General features: G+C 35.9%; 1 protein-coding gene across 10 annotated transcripts in view; it reads right to left on the reverse strand.

The window, feature by feature from the left end:
• PDE1A (phosphodiesterase 1A) overlaps nucleotides 1-19480 on the reverse strand; it is a 191159-nt gene that overhangs the window by 90742 nt on the left and 80937 nt on the right. The window contains exon 1 of one of the 10 annotated variants that reach the window (XM_015868299.3): nucleotides 13556-14032. The exons of the other annotated variants lie outside the window; for them this stretch is intronic. Coding sequence (XP_015723785.2) covers nucleotides 13556-13608 — 53 coding nt within the window. The 5' untranslated portion in view covers nucleotides 13609-14032. Of the gene's footprint in view, nucleotides 1-13555; nucleotides 14033-19480 lie in introns of those variants that run through there. 10 annotated transcript variants of the gene reach the window in all.

The following is a 19480-nucleotide window of genomic DNA, read 5'->3' on the forward strand; positions in this document are numbered from 1 at the left end:
AACCCTATTTGTCAAGTACATTATTTTTGTATGTGCAGTCTCACTGACTTCATTAGACCTCTCACAACAACTACCCATGGGCACAATTATATCCAGGATCACATCTTTATTTGGTAAAGAAACACCATCAAAGGATAGTCAAGAAAATATATGGATATAAGGAAATCAATTCCTTTTACCAAAGCAGTCTCTAAGATTCTCTAAATGCATCCTAGCAGCCTCAGAAGGGTTCTTTGCATGGAAGTTTCAGACATCTGTGCTGCAGCTTAAGAAGTACCACATTAGTGAATCTCTTGAGGATCCATACAACATTTGGGACAGTGATGAAAGCAATACAGTGTATCTAGACACAATTTATTTTACACACTATAAAAAATCAGGAGAGTTTATTGTACAAAAAAAAGAAAACTGATATTGTAAGTGAACAGTTCTAGAACACTGGTCATTGATACCTTCAGCCATCTAATCATGAGGAATTTTTAAGGTATGTAATCCATGTTGTTTGCTTACTGTTTTCAATTTTACTTAATTTCATACAATAAACTAATCTGAACACTTCTCTAAAAAGACTTCAGCATGGTAAATTTATTTTGCTTTATCCCTGAATTAGTTCATAGCTTGTTTACTTGCACAACAGATACACACTTGTATTTGGTGAGTTAGCCCATGCTAAGTTTACTTGGATATATATTCCATCTTTAAATAAAAGGTGGTAACTCATGGCTTTTTAGCACATGTAAACAGTTCTTTCAGTGCCAAGTCACACGAATTTCAGCCTCTCTTAGTAATTATTTGATTTCTTAGATTGTACTAAAACAAAGGAGAAGCTGACGCTAACACTACCTCCAGAAGATGACACCTAACAGCTCAAAACAACCACATAGTCTTCCCAGTTTTTTGTGGGTTTTTTTTGTTTTGGTTTGGTTTTTTCTACAGTCCTGGTTTTCCCTTTTTGCTTATACTCAGCACTGCAGTCCCAATCTAGCTTTTCCACCTGGTAGGCTACAATTAGCATGTACTAGTTTGTATTTTGCAATATAAGGTACGACAAGGTGTTACTACAGTCTTGATGCTAGGAAAAAAAACTTTGTTTACCTGCTAAATTCACCTACTGTCAACTGGTCAGAGAAGTAAACCTTTCCCCTGCTATTTCAGATGCTACCAAGGGGAAAAATTAGAGTGTGTGGAAAGCATCTGGTAAGTCCTGCCCCAAAAAAAACAATCTTAACACTGGAACATCTGCCGTGGTCCCAATAACCAAGGATACTTAGTAAGAAAAACTGAGCAGAAGCATCACTTGCTGTGGGAGGTATGACAAAGAAGCCCCTCTACACTTCAAAAAAGCTTCTGGAGAGCATGTTTTGAGCATGCAATTTTCTTGAACAAAAGACATCATCAACAAGATGAGCACACTCACATCCAAGACTGAGGAAATTAAGTTAGGGGAAAGTGCAGTTACATAAGAAAACAGGCCAAAGCCTACTCACAGAGCTACTTCTACCTTTAGTGCAAGTCCTCTGTCCATCAGGATCCTAAATCTGCTCTTAAGAGGAGTGATATTCCACTAGTGAGACAATAATTCGTACATCATTCTTCTGTTGGGAGGAATCACTGTAAGACTGTTCAAAAACTGGACAAAAACTCATGACTGAGGCATATGATCAGTTCTCTGCTTGCTGCTGCTCATCATCCATATTCACTGATGGCTCTGCCAGACACAATCCTCAAAGAAGCCAGGCAATCAGTGATACTGCAAGAGTTTCAACTCTCACTTCTAGCTGAAGCTGAAGGCTCAAAAGCCTTGTTGAAAAATAATCAACAATTGTTCACTGCCACAGAAACAGCACATTTCAAGTAGATATTACAGGACAGATTATAAGCTCAGATCTATCTCTTCAACAAAGAAAAAAAAATCTCAGTGATAAAAGCTTTTGAACATGACCAGAATGGGTGAAATTGCTAGTACCTGGGAGGTTAGATAAATTCATTTGGAGAAATTCTCATTAAACAAGATATCATTTAGTAGAGAAAGTTGAAAAATGCTGTAAAAAGGAAATGGATACAACTGATGAGGCAGCAGTAATGCAGAAAGTGGTATGGTAACTATCTTGGGAATGGTAGCATGACTTAGTAGGGATGATAACATAAAAAAGCAAGTCTAGGTGATACAAGAGAGAGCAGCTTCCGTTTTGAGACATACTCATACTAAATAAATTCTTTCTGGAGTAATCTATCCATTTGAAGGAATTATATTTGAAGAAAGGTAGGGACACACCACAGACCAAAATGGGAAATATAAAACCCAGAAACATCACCTGAAGGGAAATACTGAAAAACAGGACTGGTATTCTCAAAGAGTTGACTGAAAGCCAAAGAGATAAACATGGAAGAAAGTTCTGAGAAAGAAGTTGACAACAAAATATTCTTCCAAACACTAAGGACTGAGAGAGGCAATCTATTCAATATCTTTGGCAGACTTCTGCTGCAGATCTCACTGTAGTGCACTCACATTGAAAGAACACTGAAAAACATTTGGTTCTGAAAGCAGTTTGTAGAAGATCAGCCTGGGCTAAGAAATGCTGTTCAGGATTCTTTGGAAAAGCTTTATGCAATCTGTCTTTAAATCAGGTAATATATTCATTAAAGCTGGTTTTTTTTACATTCCATAAAGATGGAATGTAAATGGCGAGTCCTGGTAACATAACAGTACATTTTAACTGGGGCACTGAAACGGAAATCATTCTGGCTAGAACAATTTTACTTAATGTTGTTTAAAAATTTATGTGCATTTTTTTGAGAACTCAATATATTTTCTTGTTCAAAACAAACAAACAAAAAAAACACAAAAAAAAAAAAACCAAACACACACACACAAAGGTAAATTATTTAGAAACCCCACTCCAGTTACTCAAGTATTGTGTTTAGTTATTTTAATATTTATGAACCATGTTATTACAGCTTTGAAATCCTCTCTCCAGCACTAAGGAAGCTATTAATTCTGGTTCACAGAAGTGTTTAAACAATTCCTTGTAACCATTCATTAACAACAGAGAAGGTTACTACTAAGCAGTAGTTTTACACCAATGCATTTTATTTGGTTTGCATAATACAAATGTTCCAGTTTGTGTATATCCAAAACTGCAAGAAAACACATCATTAATTTTCAAATGAGAGGCTAACAAGATATTTATTCTGATGCTGAAAAATAGATTTTCTAAAATAAGGTAATTAATAATTTAAGATAGGTCAGCTCAGCACAAAACTTTTCTCAATTGCTGCTACCAGAAGTCCAAAGTGCTTTCACGTAAAATTAAAAACGTTTAACCATAAAGTGTGTAATGACCACCTTGATGTGACTGGAGCAGCATGCTTAAAGTGAACATAGACTGAAGATCTTTGTGGTCTGACAATCAGAATGGTAGGACAGAAGTTGATTTAATTTCTCTAAGTCAGGAAATGTTCCGAAAACTAGTTGCAGGCCAGGAGGAAAGCAATGTGTCAACATTCCTAATCATCAGGAAATTTCTCAATTTTTGTAAATTTTTAAAAACAATAACAACAGTAACAGGATCTGCTTCTTGTGGGATTTTTCAGATCCCCACTTCCTTGAAGTACTTTAAAGAATCGGGCACTTTTAACAAAAATAATGAGAAATATAAGAAAGCTCACTCATGCCAATTGGAAAAAGACTCAATTAGTAATCTTGTAATGTCTCCTGAATTCATCATTAACATTGGAAAAATTTGTCTAGTAGTACAAAACAGTACATCAGCAGTATCCCAAACAGACCTCCAAGATGGCAATAACATTTAATATATTTCACCAGTGTCACTATGTGTGGTGTACTTACCAATAATATTGAGTACTTAGCACAGTTTATGTTTTAGTATACTAGGGATGAGTAAGCATGTAAAACTTCAAGTGACCATATTCTCATTAACTTCTTTGTCAGATCACCACCTGCTTTTCATTACATTTCCGTACTACTCATTATGTTCTGTATTACTCATTAACTTCATCTTTTAATTTTGCCTTAACTTCTTCATTATCCAGTATTTCTAAATGATCACCAGCTTTGGATTTTTTTAATCCCTTCTCTTCCTTTATGCAGCTTTACCATTATCTCCTCTCCATCTGTGGAAGTGTCTACATAGATACCGAACAGCAGTAGGAGTATGAGTGTAAGTAGAGTGTGTGGATGGGATTCACAAACCTCTCTGTTTTTACAAAATGGTTTGTGTTAAGGAAGAAGACAGCCAGCAGCCATGTAATTATGGGCAGGTGTCAGGAACAACAAAGGAGTCAGATTGAAAAGAAGCATAAAGGAAGCACAGAAAGCTGGAACAGTGAGGACAGAACTTGGAGTGGCAAAAGTTACACTCAAATCCATTTTGATGTTGACTGAAGTCACTGTGCAGTCACCAGGTGAGTCTGAGGGGCACACAGTACTGTGTAACTTATCTCCACTACCAGGAATGTGGAATCAGGAGAACAAGGCTCAGAGCCTCATTTGTTCACATCAGCCCTGAGTTTCTCACTTGCCCTCTTTCCTTTGCTCTTCCCAGGTTTAGTTAAGGTATTGACTAAGGTTAACATCACCAAACCACTTCTATTAGCCAAATTAGTAACTCTAGATGGTACTGTATCGTGTATGAAGCCTTTCTCCACTCCCTCCAGCTAAATTTCGGGCTTTCAAGGTCTGAGTAAAGTTCAATTTCCAGAAAGAGCAGTATCATTTGAAATACAGTGTTGCAATGGCCTTCTCTTAACAAATAACACAGTAGTAACTCTGTATCACACACAATTAGCTTAGCTCAGAAAACCACCCTTTTATGACAGTGCAGTCTATGCAATTGTCTATCACGGACATCAAATCACATTTGTAAAACAATTTTAAAATCATACGTGAGAGGAGAATTCCACTAAGATTTTGGGATAACAGTTCCAAAGCTTTATGCAAACCATTTCCCAGTCTTCCCTTCAGTTCTGCTAATTTGACTTTGTCATTATTGCCTCATTGGTCCTGTTGTCATTTGGTCCTGTTGTCATTTCCAAAAAGTTTAAAACACTTAAAATATAAACTCTTCTAAATGCCTTACCAATTTCTCTTTTCACCTTCACGTGCATTTAAAAAGCAAATCAACATAGTAATCATTCTTAGGTGAGTAGGCAGCTTGCGTCATTTTTTCTATTATCTGTCTTTTTATGTATATAAAAGGAGAAATATCAAAGAACTAAAATGAATGTTTGCAATTGTGAGATGATTTAATAGAGAATTATATATTTCAGAAATCAAGATTCCCATAATGTTCAGTAATAAGCAAAGTACTGGCTTGCTCTTAACTGTTTTGTACTGGTTTGGAAATCAACTTTCAACAATACTATCTGAAACATCCTTAAGGTCATGTCAGTGTATTCTAAAAGAGTGCATGCAAATATTGAGTCTACAACAAGCAAAAAAAATAAAGTATTTAAAATGTATCTTCCAGACACAGACAGTTCTCATTCTGCTATTTAAGAATTCATATGAAGACAAATGAACAAATGCTAATAAACAACTAAAAACTGTGACCAGCCTCATCATAAGTAAGTTCACTCTGCAGCAAACCAGGCACATACAGGAAGCTTGGAAATCTGAATCTTTAAAACTGATGAGCAGAAGGTTCCTATGATTTAGCCAGGATTATGCTGGAAACTATGTTACCTGATTTGAGAGATGCAGCTTTTTAAAATTTGTATAAAGAAGATCTACTTCCCTTCTTTGCTGCAGCTTCTAGCAGGTGCTGGCTGCCATTATCCCTACTGCAAGTTTCCACCCCAGACATAGAAGCGAAGCCCACCTCCATCCTGGTCCCTGAGCCCAACCAGCTGCCAAACTGTGCTCTGATGCAGCCATCTGCCTGCCACAGTTACAAAACTCTGGCTTTCCACAGGTACGACACACCAGGAGAAGCCACACTTCCTCTGCTGACTCATGATGTTTGCTTGGTAAAGTTGCTACAATGAATGACCTCCAGTTTTCATTCAAGTACTTTCTTGCATAAATATGAAGCTTGCTAGATCGAGACTAAACAGCTACAATTTATTTTGTGGCAAGTATAGCCACCAGTGTCACAGGAAAGCAGGAATGAGTATTCTTAAACTATATAATGCAGTTTTCAGTCTAAGACTTTCCAGAAAAAGACCATGCGAAGGAAGAGTAGAAATAATGGACTAACACCTCAGCAGAGGTAGCAAGTTCTGTGAAGAAGCGATTCTTACCTTGTGCTACAACTTCCTACTGATTTGAAAATGTAAATCTCCACAATTCTGTGGTTAGTGCTGTTACTGCCATTTACAGTTTGTTCCTCAGTCATAAGCCTTGTCACTAACATGTTAAGAACACAGTATAGCTGAGCTACTAGCTCTGATGAAATGTATTTCCAACGTGTTTTTGCAACGTTAGGACACCAAACACTTATGCCTATATCTTAATTCTTTAGATCTGCCTCCAGAACTCCAGAATTATGTTTTCACTTCTGACCATTCAGACAAAAATAGGGAAAAAAATGTACCCACTAGAGGAAAAAGAAAACCAAAAAACAAACAAAAAAACCACACACACACAAAAAAAAAAACCCACTTCATATCTCAACAGAACTCAAAGTCTTTGCTGCCTTTTGTTCTCTTTATTCTTTAGGATATGCAAAAATAAATAAATAGAAAGATCACTGTCTTCCTTAGAATTTTCTATTGCATACCTTTAATTAATTTGCTTGAAAGATTACTGCCACAAAGCCAGCTGACATCTGTACAGTCACTGTACATCACTTTCATTTCTTTGGGGATAACACAAGTTCCTTTCCACCCTTCCTGACTCCTCTGAAAAGGAACCAACAATGCATGATCTGTAGTTCCTGTTCTGACACTACCTGAAAAATTGACTCCTTTTGATCTCAGTAGAGACATACTCTGACTTCCCAACAAATGTTCTCTCAGACCATACACTAGATAATGACACTTCAATTCCAACCTAAAAAAATCTTTAGAGATGAAGGTGTTATTCAATGAATGTACATCAGTTCTCACTTAGCTTTTCTTCTTCAGAAATCTACAATCAAACCTACTGTTAAATCAGTTCTTGATTAAGCACAAATAAAGTAAAGCTCTAATAAAAAGCTTGAAATATGTAGGCAAATCTGTTTTTCATATCCTTAAATTCAGAAACTCAGGACAGAACTAAACTGGATACACAACAGTGTTGTGTATTAAAAATAATTAATTAATAATAGAACATTGATTCCTTAAATAAATGTGTTCTCATTAACTGACTGTCAAGTTAGAAAACTTAGTATACTAGAAAACAAAAAAAAGTAATTGTTCTAATCCATCAAAAGCTTCCTTTTTTCGGTCCTGCTGTCAAAAGTACCAGAATAAATAATGCACTTCACAACTCCACTTCTAAAACCAGCCAAGATTCCCTTGATCACTTCAACAGCAGTTATGCTTTTATGGTGATAAAGTTGTTCTATCTCAGTATGGTGACAGCCAAGCTGTCTGCACCGTATAGTATGGAGTAGGGCTTGCTATTGCACATTACCAACCCACTTCATTTAAATCATTTGTCTTTGCTAGCTGAAATTTCTAAAATGTATTTGTTTACCTTCTTTTAGCATGATTAAGAGGTTGAATACAAACATTTGGACTGCTGTTCAAATGTATATGAGCAACGTTAAGCTACAAAAACAAATGTCAGTCTTTTGCTCCATTTCTTTTGATTTTTTTGTACTCTGTTCTTCCTCCATTCAATGTGCTTACTGAACAAATGTGTATCATCTGCTTGGAAATAGGATTCTCCATGCTTTCCCCCTACTTAATCTACTATTCTCTCTTCTTCTTTCTTAAGTCTACAATGAAACCTACCATTCAGATTTCCTGATGTACTGCTTTACATTTTATCTTTCCATCTACCATCTTGTAGAAGTGCCAGGCTCTCAAAAAGAGTATAAATCATCATCGTGAATATCTAAGGACTTTTTGCACCCTTCATAATGTCCTGGACACTCCTCTAAACTGTGTGATTGCTTTTTACATCAAATCTTTCTTACGTCAATTTCAAATTTAAGACTCTCAAGGTACTGTAAGGTAGGAAATAATACAAGAATGGTGGAAATAGATAGCCAAAGGTAATCTGTAGGAAAAACTCACCAATACAGATGCCTTCAGTCTAGCTGGAAAATTCCGAGGCTGGTCACCCAATCTCCACAAAGGAGCAATCTCCAATAGAGAAGCTGCTGTCATGGTGGTCAGCCCTTAAATGAAGTCTAGGAGAGATGGAGTCAAGGTCCACCCCTTCTGGGAGCACAGCTGAATTACCTTCAACTGTGCTTCCACAGCTGACCCAACACTTGCCTCAGCTGGTTAATCAGAGGTTTAGCCTGTGATTACCAGTTTCCCATACTGCACAAACTTTACCACTACAGTAAGGAAAAATCAAGAAACAAACTTGGATGTCATAGTTTTCTTGTGAAACTATTTACATTTTTTATTATTTATTATTATATTTATTATTATTATACATTATTTTACATTCCAGCCTTTCCTTAAAGCAAGAAGTAAAGGATGATGGCAGCTTCTCTTTTCCTGCCCACCTTTCCTCCTACACCATAGGAATAAATTATCACTCATTAAATTAATATGCTGCATTAATTTACAATTAAGTGATCACTAGCAATAATGATATATAATGTACATTCATTGTAATTGTAGAGCTCAACTCAACACAAACTTGGCGAAGTTTCCCATACATCTGTTTATTCCCTACATACAAGTTGTAAGGATAATGGTCATTTGGACCCACTGAAAATCAACAGAAACAGAGTGAGAAAACGGACTTTGAGAAAGATCCTTAGCCTCTTAGCTTTAAAAAAACTTTCTAAGCTGCCATCATACAGCAATTGTTTTCTTTTTACAGAGATCTATCCTTTTAATACAATGGTCTGATTTTTGTACCTATTCCATAGATATTAATCAAAAAAGTGTTAACACCATTTATACTCGTGCAGAGCACAAATATATCTGTTCATTACATACTGTATTGAAGCCATGGGATAAAAAGAATAAACTAGAACATACAAAGAAGATGAGGGTGTGCTTGCTTGTACATAGTAAAACTCCTAAATATTTTGAGCTTCCAAGAAAAAAAAAAAAAAAAAGAAAAGAAAAGAAAAAAGAAAAAAGAAAAAAGAAAAAAGAAAAAAGAAAAAAAAAGAAAGAAAAAAAAAGAAAAAAAGAAAAAAAAAGAAGGAAAAGATTAAAAAGAAAGGGTGTTACACTGGTGGGTTTGTTTTTGCTAGAAAATATTTGTCAGTATATTTTTCTCCATAGAAGAAGTATCTGCCAAGAATTTATAATATCTACGAGTCACAGAACATGTTTCTGTATTTCATTATACTGCATGTAAATGAAATTATATGTATTACTCTTATTCCACAAGGAATGGCAGTATAAACATGGCATAGCAGCTGTGTCTTTGTGAGCATATGCAATATACTATGCAGCTTTCACTTGGCCTTACCTATGTGCCCATTAGTGGATAAGAAACATGCTGGAATCAAGCTGCCAGAGCATTACAGTGAGTTCAAGATCTAGGTTTTGAAGCTGATTTTATCATAGAACAAAACAATGAATCGGCCATGTGTATTTAAGCAAGATCCCAAAGGACTGGACTGGGTCACTCTCTTAGTAAAGGAGAAGTTAAAATTACAGAGAAATCCAGTCTAGCTAATACCGATTAATATATTTGTATATATGAAAAACAAAGATAATGGAACAAAAGCAATGGTACAAAGAGCTTTTCTCAGATGCAGACACTGTACAAAAGATGACAGCAGAGTTCACTGAAGAGCTGGAAAACAAATGCTTTTCCATCCTTGTTCTCTCCTAAAAAGCAGGAGAAAGAATATCATGAGCCTTATTTTTCTATCCCTGCTGTTATGAAGGAAAACACTTCATTCAGAACTACATGAGACCACAGAAAATGAGTGGAACAGAAAAGAGAGGTATTTCAAAACTAATACATGAATATTTTTAAATTTTTAAGAGCCTTAAATCAAAGCAAGGATAAATTCTTTATTATAGTCTTTCTACAGTTGGTCTGAAAATCTCAAAAGGACATGGATTTCTTGAAATAATTCCAGGCTTTCTTGGATTCCACTAAGGCAGAGATACCAGAGGATGAATTTCTCTTGTGACACTCTAATCCTTTTATTTCCATTCACAGTGAAGATTGGAAAGAAAAGAAAAGAAAAGAAAAGAAAAGAAAAGAAAAGAAAAGAAAAGAAAAGAAAAGAAAAGAAAAGAAAAGAAAAGAAAAGAAAAGAAAAGAAAAGAAAAGAAAAGAAAAGAAGGAGGAAGAAAGAGGAAGAAATAAAATAACACACAACACAGAGACTGGCCACAGGCTGGAGTGCAGGAAAACATTAGCTCCATGTAAATACTGACTAATGATTGTAGAGATTCTTATGTTAATAGAAATCACAGAAACTTGAGAACTAAAACCTTTATTATGTCATCTAATCTATGCAGTTGGCAGGAAAGGATTTGTTCCCTAAAGCATATTTTATATGGTTTTATTCAGTCCAATTTTAAATGGCAGAGCAATGAAGCTTCCACTGTGTTATTTAAGAAAGCTGATTTGTTTATTGTTCGAATTAATTTGACCAGTTTTAGCAAACATGCTCAAGATGCTGTTGTTAATAAAAATATGGAATGTCCTCAGTAATTTATGTTATCATTAAATAGCTACTGAATATCCAACCTGTTGAAATATACCTTTACATATAAGAGGCCGTTAATATACCTTTACATATAAGAGGCTAAGAAATGCAAGAATCTCTAAGCTTTTGGCAGCTGGTTTCTGATGCAATTACAAAATTTCATCTGAACTGCTTTAGTAATCAGTTCGATATGATTCATAATGTTAGCTTTCTTACAGTTAAATTTCTGAATGATTTTTTTACTTATTTCCAAGCTCAAGTAGGATGGAAATATCAGAAGTTACCGAATTTGGGATTTACAAAAAATAAATAAAAAATAAAAAATAAGTCTGAAAATTATTGATAGTATCCTTTTTAACATTGATGACATGTTTGAAAATATAATATTGCTCTTATATAGAGGAATCGTAACATGGAAGGAATATTTTACAATGGAGCTCAATCCAATTTTTCAGGCAACTTGAGCAAAAATATACATCCACTGTGAATTTAGCATGCTAATGAAGATATTCATATATAAATTTAATAAGTTCTGACAAAGCTCCCAAGAAAGACTTGAGTTCTTAGAGTATATCTAAAATTAGTGTCAGCTGTAAATATAGATTACACAGATGCACAAACATATATGGATAATTTAACATTTTCTTCTCTGTTTGTGAGAAATACACATCTAAGCTGCAGATTCAGTTACCTCAATGTAATGTCTGTGCCCAATTAAACCATCTGGTTTATATGGGAAAAAAAATTACAGGATTAAAAGGACTGAAGCTAAATCCTCTGTAAGAACACTTTTTCAGTGGAGAATATTTTCCAAAGTCATAAGGAGCACACACACAAAAAAAATAAAAATTAAAAAAAAAAATAAAAAAATCAGCTGTTTAATGTACTATGATGGAATCTGTATTTACTGTACATGATACCATCTTTATGGCATACAGAGATTGTCTTTCTGTTTGAGCCGCCTAAAATATTATGCCGGTCTCAACCTTGGAAACATTTCTTAAGTATTTACTGTAGTATAACAGAGATCTTCTGCCAGAAGAGTCACTGCAGAGCCATGGGCTCGAAGGGGGCTTTCCATATTAGGGGTTTTCTTGCTCTGGATTAAGCATGCCAACAGTAGTTAGTTGCCGTTCTGTATTTAGAACTGGTTTGCAGGAATGGATTTGGGTAAGAAATGTTGAAACTTCTTGTATTTCATTGAGCTAAGCTTACTCCCACAAGACAACTTAAGGATACATTCGTTAAGAAAACTCCCACAAACTATTCAGTGCTACATGAGCTACAGCAGATTTCTGAACGCATCAAGAAATAGGCACTTCTCCACCACAGTTCTAATGGCCCCAAAAGATCGTGTCGACTGTGCTTCTAAAATACTTTTTTTTAAGCTTATACTTTACTGGATGGTTACCATAGAGCCTTAGAAGTGACTACCAACAGAATTTTTAATTTTTATTTTTAAATAGAAGAACAGTGAACTAAACTATCAGCGTATGTAATAAGATATCATTTCAGGAAAATACCAAACAATTCTTTAATCATGAGACAACAGCCTTCTACAAAAAAACTTCATAACTCCATTTAATTAAAGCGAAGTGAAATACATCTCGTTTAAATTATTATGTAAATTGCATAGAAAATCTAAGCAGGACATACAAATTTAAGGTTAGTACTTATGTCGCTTAATTCCTACAATAACCTTTTAATGTCCAAATTCCCTTTCTGCACCACAACCATATAGCACAAAAAGACTTCCTCCCAGGTAGCAGCAGCAGTACATAATCCTGGCATGGCCACCTGTCTGAGTTTACTGTATAGTCCCATAATATATGACATCAGTAGTGGCTATCTATAATCTTGTATTTATTTGACATATCAGTACAGTAGTTTCAATGTCCTAATGATGTCACCCAGTAAGAGTTGGAGTTTTCTTGAAGATGTCACAAACTATAAACAGAAGTGTGAACTATTGCAGGTTTACTTAATCCTACAGCAACTGAATCCTTATTTGCAGTAGTTTGAGAAATACTACTTTTCATGTAAGTTCACTAAGTTTGAAGCTAGGACAGGCCAAATGAAAGAAAATAGGTGTTTTTTTGTTTGTTTGTTTGTTTCTTGTGGTAAAATACAAATGAATTAGATCTAATCATTATCTGTAAAAGTTTACTACTGAAGTTAAAAAATAAACTAATCAGAACTATATTCACAGATCAAAATAACATATGTTAGAAGCAGTGAAGAAACACCTTACAAAACTTTCAACTTGTTGCTCTTTAGACTTGAACCTTTTCTATCAGAAGAGTCTTGTGGATTAGTTGTACTTTAATCACTCAGCTGCATGTCCCAGCCAGCCAGACACTTTACTCCTAAACGTGCATCATTTCGAGTGTGAAAACTCTGCCATTCAGACATAATCAAGAAAAGCAACCAAGACCCATGTTCCACATATAAACAGTTTTTTAATTCCAGAATACTCTGAGGGACTACAGAGCTGTAGGAAAACAAAACAAAACACGCGCACAAAAAGTTTTCAGGGACTTAAGCTGCCCCTCTTTCATAATAAAGGCAATTCCATGCAAAACTTCAGAAAATGTAGATGACAAAAAGGAGGAAAAGAAAGTCTCTGTACAAGCTGAAAAACTACATTCTGAGCACAAAAATCATCTAATATGTTAGCAGAATACGCAACATTCAATTCTTCCTCTTCTTTTCGTGTGTTTGCATAAAAGCCTTAATCTAACAAATAGGATATAAAGTTCTTAATGTGTTCAGTTGAAAGAAACAATAGCATCACTTACCGAAAGATTGGTCTTTGGAGATGCTTTTTCTTGATTGTAACACAATCATCCATTTAAAGAGGGAAAAAAGACTTCTTCCAGCAAATAACTCCAAAAAGACCAGGGAGTAATCAAGAAACTTGTTCTTTGCTACTGTGCTGCAGAGAGTACACAGAATGATATTTTGGTGCTGGGGGAAGCCTCCCTCCCTCTTTCTGACAGTTGAGCAGAAAAGGGCCATAGAGGCCACATAAGACAGGCACAGCCGTGCACCAGCAAACCCTGCAGGCTGAGCAGAACTGTAGGCAAGTTGATCAAAGCACAGAGTTGTACTGGATTCCTTTCAACTGTGCAGGGAAAAAAAGGGAGCTTTGCCAAGTGCTACCCAGGTAAAAATGTGTTAGATTATTCCAGCCATGCGAGCACTTCTTACACATGCTGGTCAAAGTCTTAAATGCAGAGTCACTCTCTCCCTCGCTCTTTAAAACACACTGTTCCGAGCCTCAACTTTTTTTCTTCAAAATAAAAGTTGTGCAGCTGTTTCAGCATTCCCATGCGAGTACCTTCAGAAAGTTTGTTCTGGTAAAAGAACTGTATACAAATTAATGAAGATGGATGGATCTGGTCTGTGAGGCTGGCTCCACTTCAAGAGATTGTAATTATTTTACAATCTGGCTTTTATTCACTCTGGATGATGTGTGGATATAACTATGTAAATTAAAGCACTGCTCATAATTTTTAGCATTCATAACCTAATAACCTAGAGTTGGCTGAAGCTGAATATGGTGTTTGCAGCTGGTAGAACCATAACTACATAAAACAAACCGACACTATGTGAATGAGGAAAATAAAGCTGACCAAGTTCAGATAGCAACAGTAGCAAACTGTTACTGTTTGCAAGATAAGATTTCAACTGAGATCCAAAGTCAAGAGCTTTCTCTGACATCACGCTGACATAAATCAGGAAGAATTCAACCGCAGCAAACAGAGGTTGTAATGAAAACTGCAAGACAGGAGCAGGACTGTGGCTCTTCATGGACCAGTCACGAGTGGCTCAGCTGAGCCGCCATTTCCCGGGCACCTGCAGGGCTCTGTAACAAAGCACTGTTGGCACAGGGCCCGGCAGGAAGCATAAAGCCTGGCCAGAGAAGCAGAAAACAAGCAGCGAGCCCTTGTCTGCATGCAGCTGCGCAGCCAGGCTGCACGGCACTCCAGAACCCTCCTGCAGAACAGGAAGGGCCCTGCCACACAGACCTTCCCTGCACCACAGCTCCCGCCTGCTCAGTTTTCAGAAAGCACTTAAGCACGTGTGAAATGACGTTTCTGATGTGTGACAAGTGGATCGGCAAGGCTGAGGGTCTTTGTAAGAGGGAGATAAGAGCAGTAAATGAACACGGCTAGGTGTACAACACTGGCATTATCCAATTAAGCTTGAAAGATTCACTAAGTCTGGGGAAAAAAAAAAAAAAAAAAAAAAAAGCAAGATAGGTAACACTGAGGTATGTCTTAGGCTGTATATAACTATATGACTAATTCATATATACATTATGGTAAAATTACTATGAACTTCACAAAATTTTCATGAAATAATGGTACACAACAATGGAGGGATAACCAGTATCATAGTAATATGTAGTCTTATATATGAAAATACAGGAGTTCAGTGGATTTTACTGAAACAGATAAAATCTCTTCCTAAATCTAAAACACAGCCTAGAGATCAGTGTAGTAGCACAAAGTTTGGTTCACCATCTCCACATCTCCACGCTACATGAAACAATTGCCATGACACAGTCACAGTTAAACCATGAAAACAGTGCAAATATCTAAAGGAAAAATGACAACACGGTCATCACCAGTCAGTTATTTGTGGCTGATCCAGTTTTGTCCTGCCCCACTCTTTGTTTTTACTTTGAGGAGAGAGCTACACCTTCATCAGGACATCAGCTATCTTGATCAGATTACAGGTTAGCTTCTGCCAGGATTTTAAAGGATCTGAGGATTTTCTTTAACAATATGCAGTGTTCAGAGAGTTGTCATATTTATGAGCATTACATATAGTCATGGTCTTACTTATTCTTGTCCACCAAGATTCACATTTTTCTTCATGCAGTCTTCCTGCTCTGGATTTCAGCTTTTCAAAATAATTTGCTGCTTTTTAAAGTGTATTCACTCACTGACTGTAGAGAAAGCTGCAAATCACAGATACACCAAATGAAGGCATCTTTATTAGAATGAAGAATTATTGTGCTTGAAAGTACCACGGCAATTTTAAAAAATCCTCTGCAGATAATATTCATTGTACTTCAAGCTTCATATTAATCCTTTCAATGGTAATGAGAATGGAAAAAATCTGTTCATCTCATATCCTAGAGATCTCTTAGTAAATTCAGCAACACTGGATGAAAATCAATCGGCAAATTCTAGAATTGTTGGTTTTCCAATTTATTTTCCAATTATTGTAGCTATTGTTTGTCCATCACAAATGATGAGCGCTCTTCATACTAAGCAATGCAAGCTATTTTTATTTCACCTCTCAAGCAAACATTCATGTGATAGCAGACTTTTATGACCAAAAGCATATAGTGCTTTATCACTCACAAAAATGGGGTTTCATCAACATGGAGATTTGCCGCAGTAGTTATGTGATATCTAGTACTATTTCTCAAGCCAGAAGACACCACGTGAACCAAACTATTTTACTCTGCTTGTTTTAATGCTACATTTTTCTCATTGATCTGTAGCTCATTGCCAGAAGTCTAGAAATGTAATTATTTTTCCTACTGTAGTTTCAAATCTGTTGGCAATTAAGATGGTAACTAAGAGGTTTGACATTTAAAGTTTTAATTCATTATATGCTATAATCTCTGTTCTGCTTCCATATTAAAGCAAGGAGTCAGATACCCTCCCCTGTTGTTTAAGAAGAAGACAGGCAGCAAATGAAGAGCAAGGTTTCATGCGTCTGTTTATTTTCTGGACTAATTAGAATAGGGAAAGAAAAAGAAATCCATTCCTTAAAGGTTGCACACAGGCCAAGCATCTAAACTCCATGCATGAGAAACAGTAGAGACTGATGTGAAATTTGTGAAATCCAACTATGCCACTACTGTCACACTGGCAAGGCATTCTAAAAGGCAGAATAGCTGTTACAGGCTGTTTGTGATAATGTGGGGGTGAGCATCTTAGCACCCCTTTTGCCTTCTTCCATTTCACAGACAGGCACTCCCGAGCCAATCAAATTGCCCAGCTGTGTGATGCCTTGTACTGCCCCAGACACATGCTAAATGCTACAGGAGATGCTGTGATTGCCTGCCACAAAAAGGTTGAACTTTAACACAAGCCTGTTCTTCTTCATTTAGAATACTACCTACTCAAATTGCAGTCTTATAACGGTTTAGGAGCTAAATAATAGTTATACTCTGCATATAGCTACCCATATTACTCAGCACAGGTCACAGATCAGCCTGAATGCTTTTTTCACTCAACAGCTCTGTGAGGTTTGCATTAATCTTATTACATTCTGCATACATAAATGTGTAGGACAGTGTCAATTTATTTCTTTGCGTTGACGTCAGCAAAATCCACTCTGAAGTTAACCTAATGACTTCTCCATGCTTGAAAAACTAGAAAGAACTGGAGACAACTGTGACTCATTCAGAGTGCAGATAGAAAAGTTGGCAATCGTTACTGGATCTACTGTAGCGCATGTGGTAAAGTTCTGTACAAACAGTTGTGCAGGTCTTTAAGATCTGGCTTCCCTTTTTAGCCCTTATAAGTAAGAATATTTATAAAATTGTGTTATTCTCTCTTGCTTTCCCTGTTTACATGCACACACAAACCAAGCAGAGACTTACGTCAATGCAGTCAGATGGGAGATTAATTTCCCTACTAAGACTGTCCTATTCAGAGTACAGCTAAGTAACTTGGTTTAAGCTTCCCAGTTCTTCACTTTTGCTTTTATATTTCTCTACATCTGAAGACCAGAAAAAAACAAGGGCACTGTTGCACAGAAAAACCTCATTCTTTGATATCTCTACAAACATTCTTTACAAAAACTATCCGGAATTTTGGGGGAGTTGGGTCATCTACAAGCCTATGAGTCCCAGTGTAATACTTTCTCAGAGTATCTGACCAGTCACTTCCTTTTTCATATTACTTTGGGTGTAGTTAGTCATCACCTGCAATACTACAGAAGAGTTTCTCTGCTCCTGTAGAAGCTACTCCAGAAGGTGACTTATCCAGCATGTCTTAAACACTAGAGGGTGCCCACCCATTAATGCTATTTTTCTATCCCTCTCTTCATTGACTAGACTCTTAAATAGCTAGTCTAGAGGACACATTCACTGAAAATTATAATGTATTGAACTTGTATTATAATTTTGCTGAGGCAGAAGTATTAAGCAGATAAACTTCAAAGTAACAAAAGTAGCAAATTATCTTGCACAACAGTGATTAAGGATAATGTCTAGAATCCCCCTACATGACATGTCAGTTTTTTTCTGGACCAAAAGACAACAAAATAGGCACCAGAACAAGAAGCAAATTAGTTGAAGCAGTTCTTGAAGTATAGACTGCAGCCCTGAAAAATATGGAATGGAAGCCAGAATACAGACAGAGCAACATACTCTGAAATACTTGATTATAGACAAATAGATACATGAGCAAATACATCCATGACATATAGACATATATCCATCTGTAAACAGATATTGGAATTTATCAGTACCAGGAAATGAATATCAAAAATATGAATAGCAATGTCTCATAAGGACATCGATTCTCCAGATCAAAATAACTCTTCTGAAGATCATGAGCAGTATCACAGTTGTATTTTTTTCTATCCTACCTGTTAATAATAAGATTTTATACCCAGCATCTTTAGTGAACAGAGAGAATGAGAAGGAAAGAAGAGGAAATAAAAAAGAATGCTAAATTAGCACTGAAACACACAAGTCAAAACATGGCATTCCTTGGTTTTGAGCCAGGGTAATATTATTATTGGCCACAGTGGAAGGAATTAGAGTTTCTATTGGAAAACACTGTAATTGATGTGCCACGTATTTCCTAAATGTATTCATGCAATGGCAATCATATACTGGACAACAAAGTAACTTCCGATTAACATAATGTAATTTTTTCAGGAGGTAAAAGGGTTATAAAATGTAGATATGGGTAACAAATATAAAGTTTGGGGTTTTTTTTAATACTGATTTCAAGGACTCAGTATAAATTCAGTACAATCCATACAGATAGCAAAAATAGGTCAGAACAAAACTCCAAAATAATCCAGAGAGGAAAACATGAGTAACTGTATCATACATCAAGAATGACTGCTGAACAACAGCAATATTGCAACCAAAAGAAACAATCTGCTAAACTTCAGATCCCCACAGGAAATATATGGGCATTTAATAGGACAAAGCCTGTGCTAAAAAGAATCAGAAGAGACATGATAGGCACCAGATGTTTACTCCTTGAAATCTTTTGGTGAAGAAAGTTCTTAAGAATTTAATTATGAATTAAATGTGTTGATTTTATATAGTAGAAGCTCTCACCTTAGAGCTTAGAACAAAGAGGCAAAAATCTACCCTAAGTACTTTTCCATTAAATAGATTTTTGTCTTAACTTGTGTTAAAATCCAGTTTTACATTTCTTTGTGGTGGCAGAGTACAAACTTCAAGCAAACATTAAACAACTACCAGTCACACATAACTGAGAAAACACTATGGGACAAGTGTAAGAATTGTAGGCCTGTTCTGATTAATAATATAAGAAAAATAAATGATATTTTAAGAAGATTTTTCTTCAGACAGTTCTACTTCAGACATATTGATAAGATTTTATATCACTTTAGGTTTTGAAATAATTTTGCACTGCCTTAGTCTCCAAGTCTACCTATTACTTAGCTTTCCAGAATTTCATTCATTTTTATTGACTAAAATACTC

The sequence above is a fragment of the Coturnix japonica genome, chromosome 7 (genome assembly GCF_054131305.1).
Source record: "Coturnix japonica strain WE chromosome 7, WE-NBRP24, whole genome shotgun sequence".
NCBI lineage: Eukaryota > Metazoa > Chordata > Aves > Galliformes > Phasianidae > Coturnix > Coturnix japonica.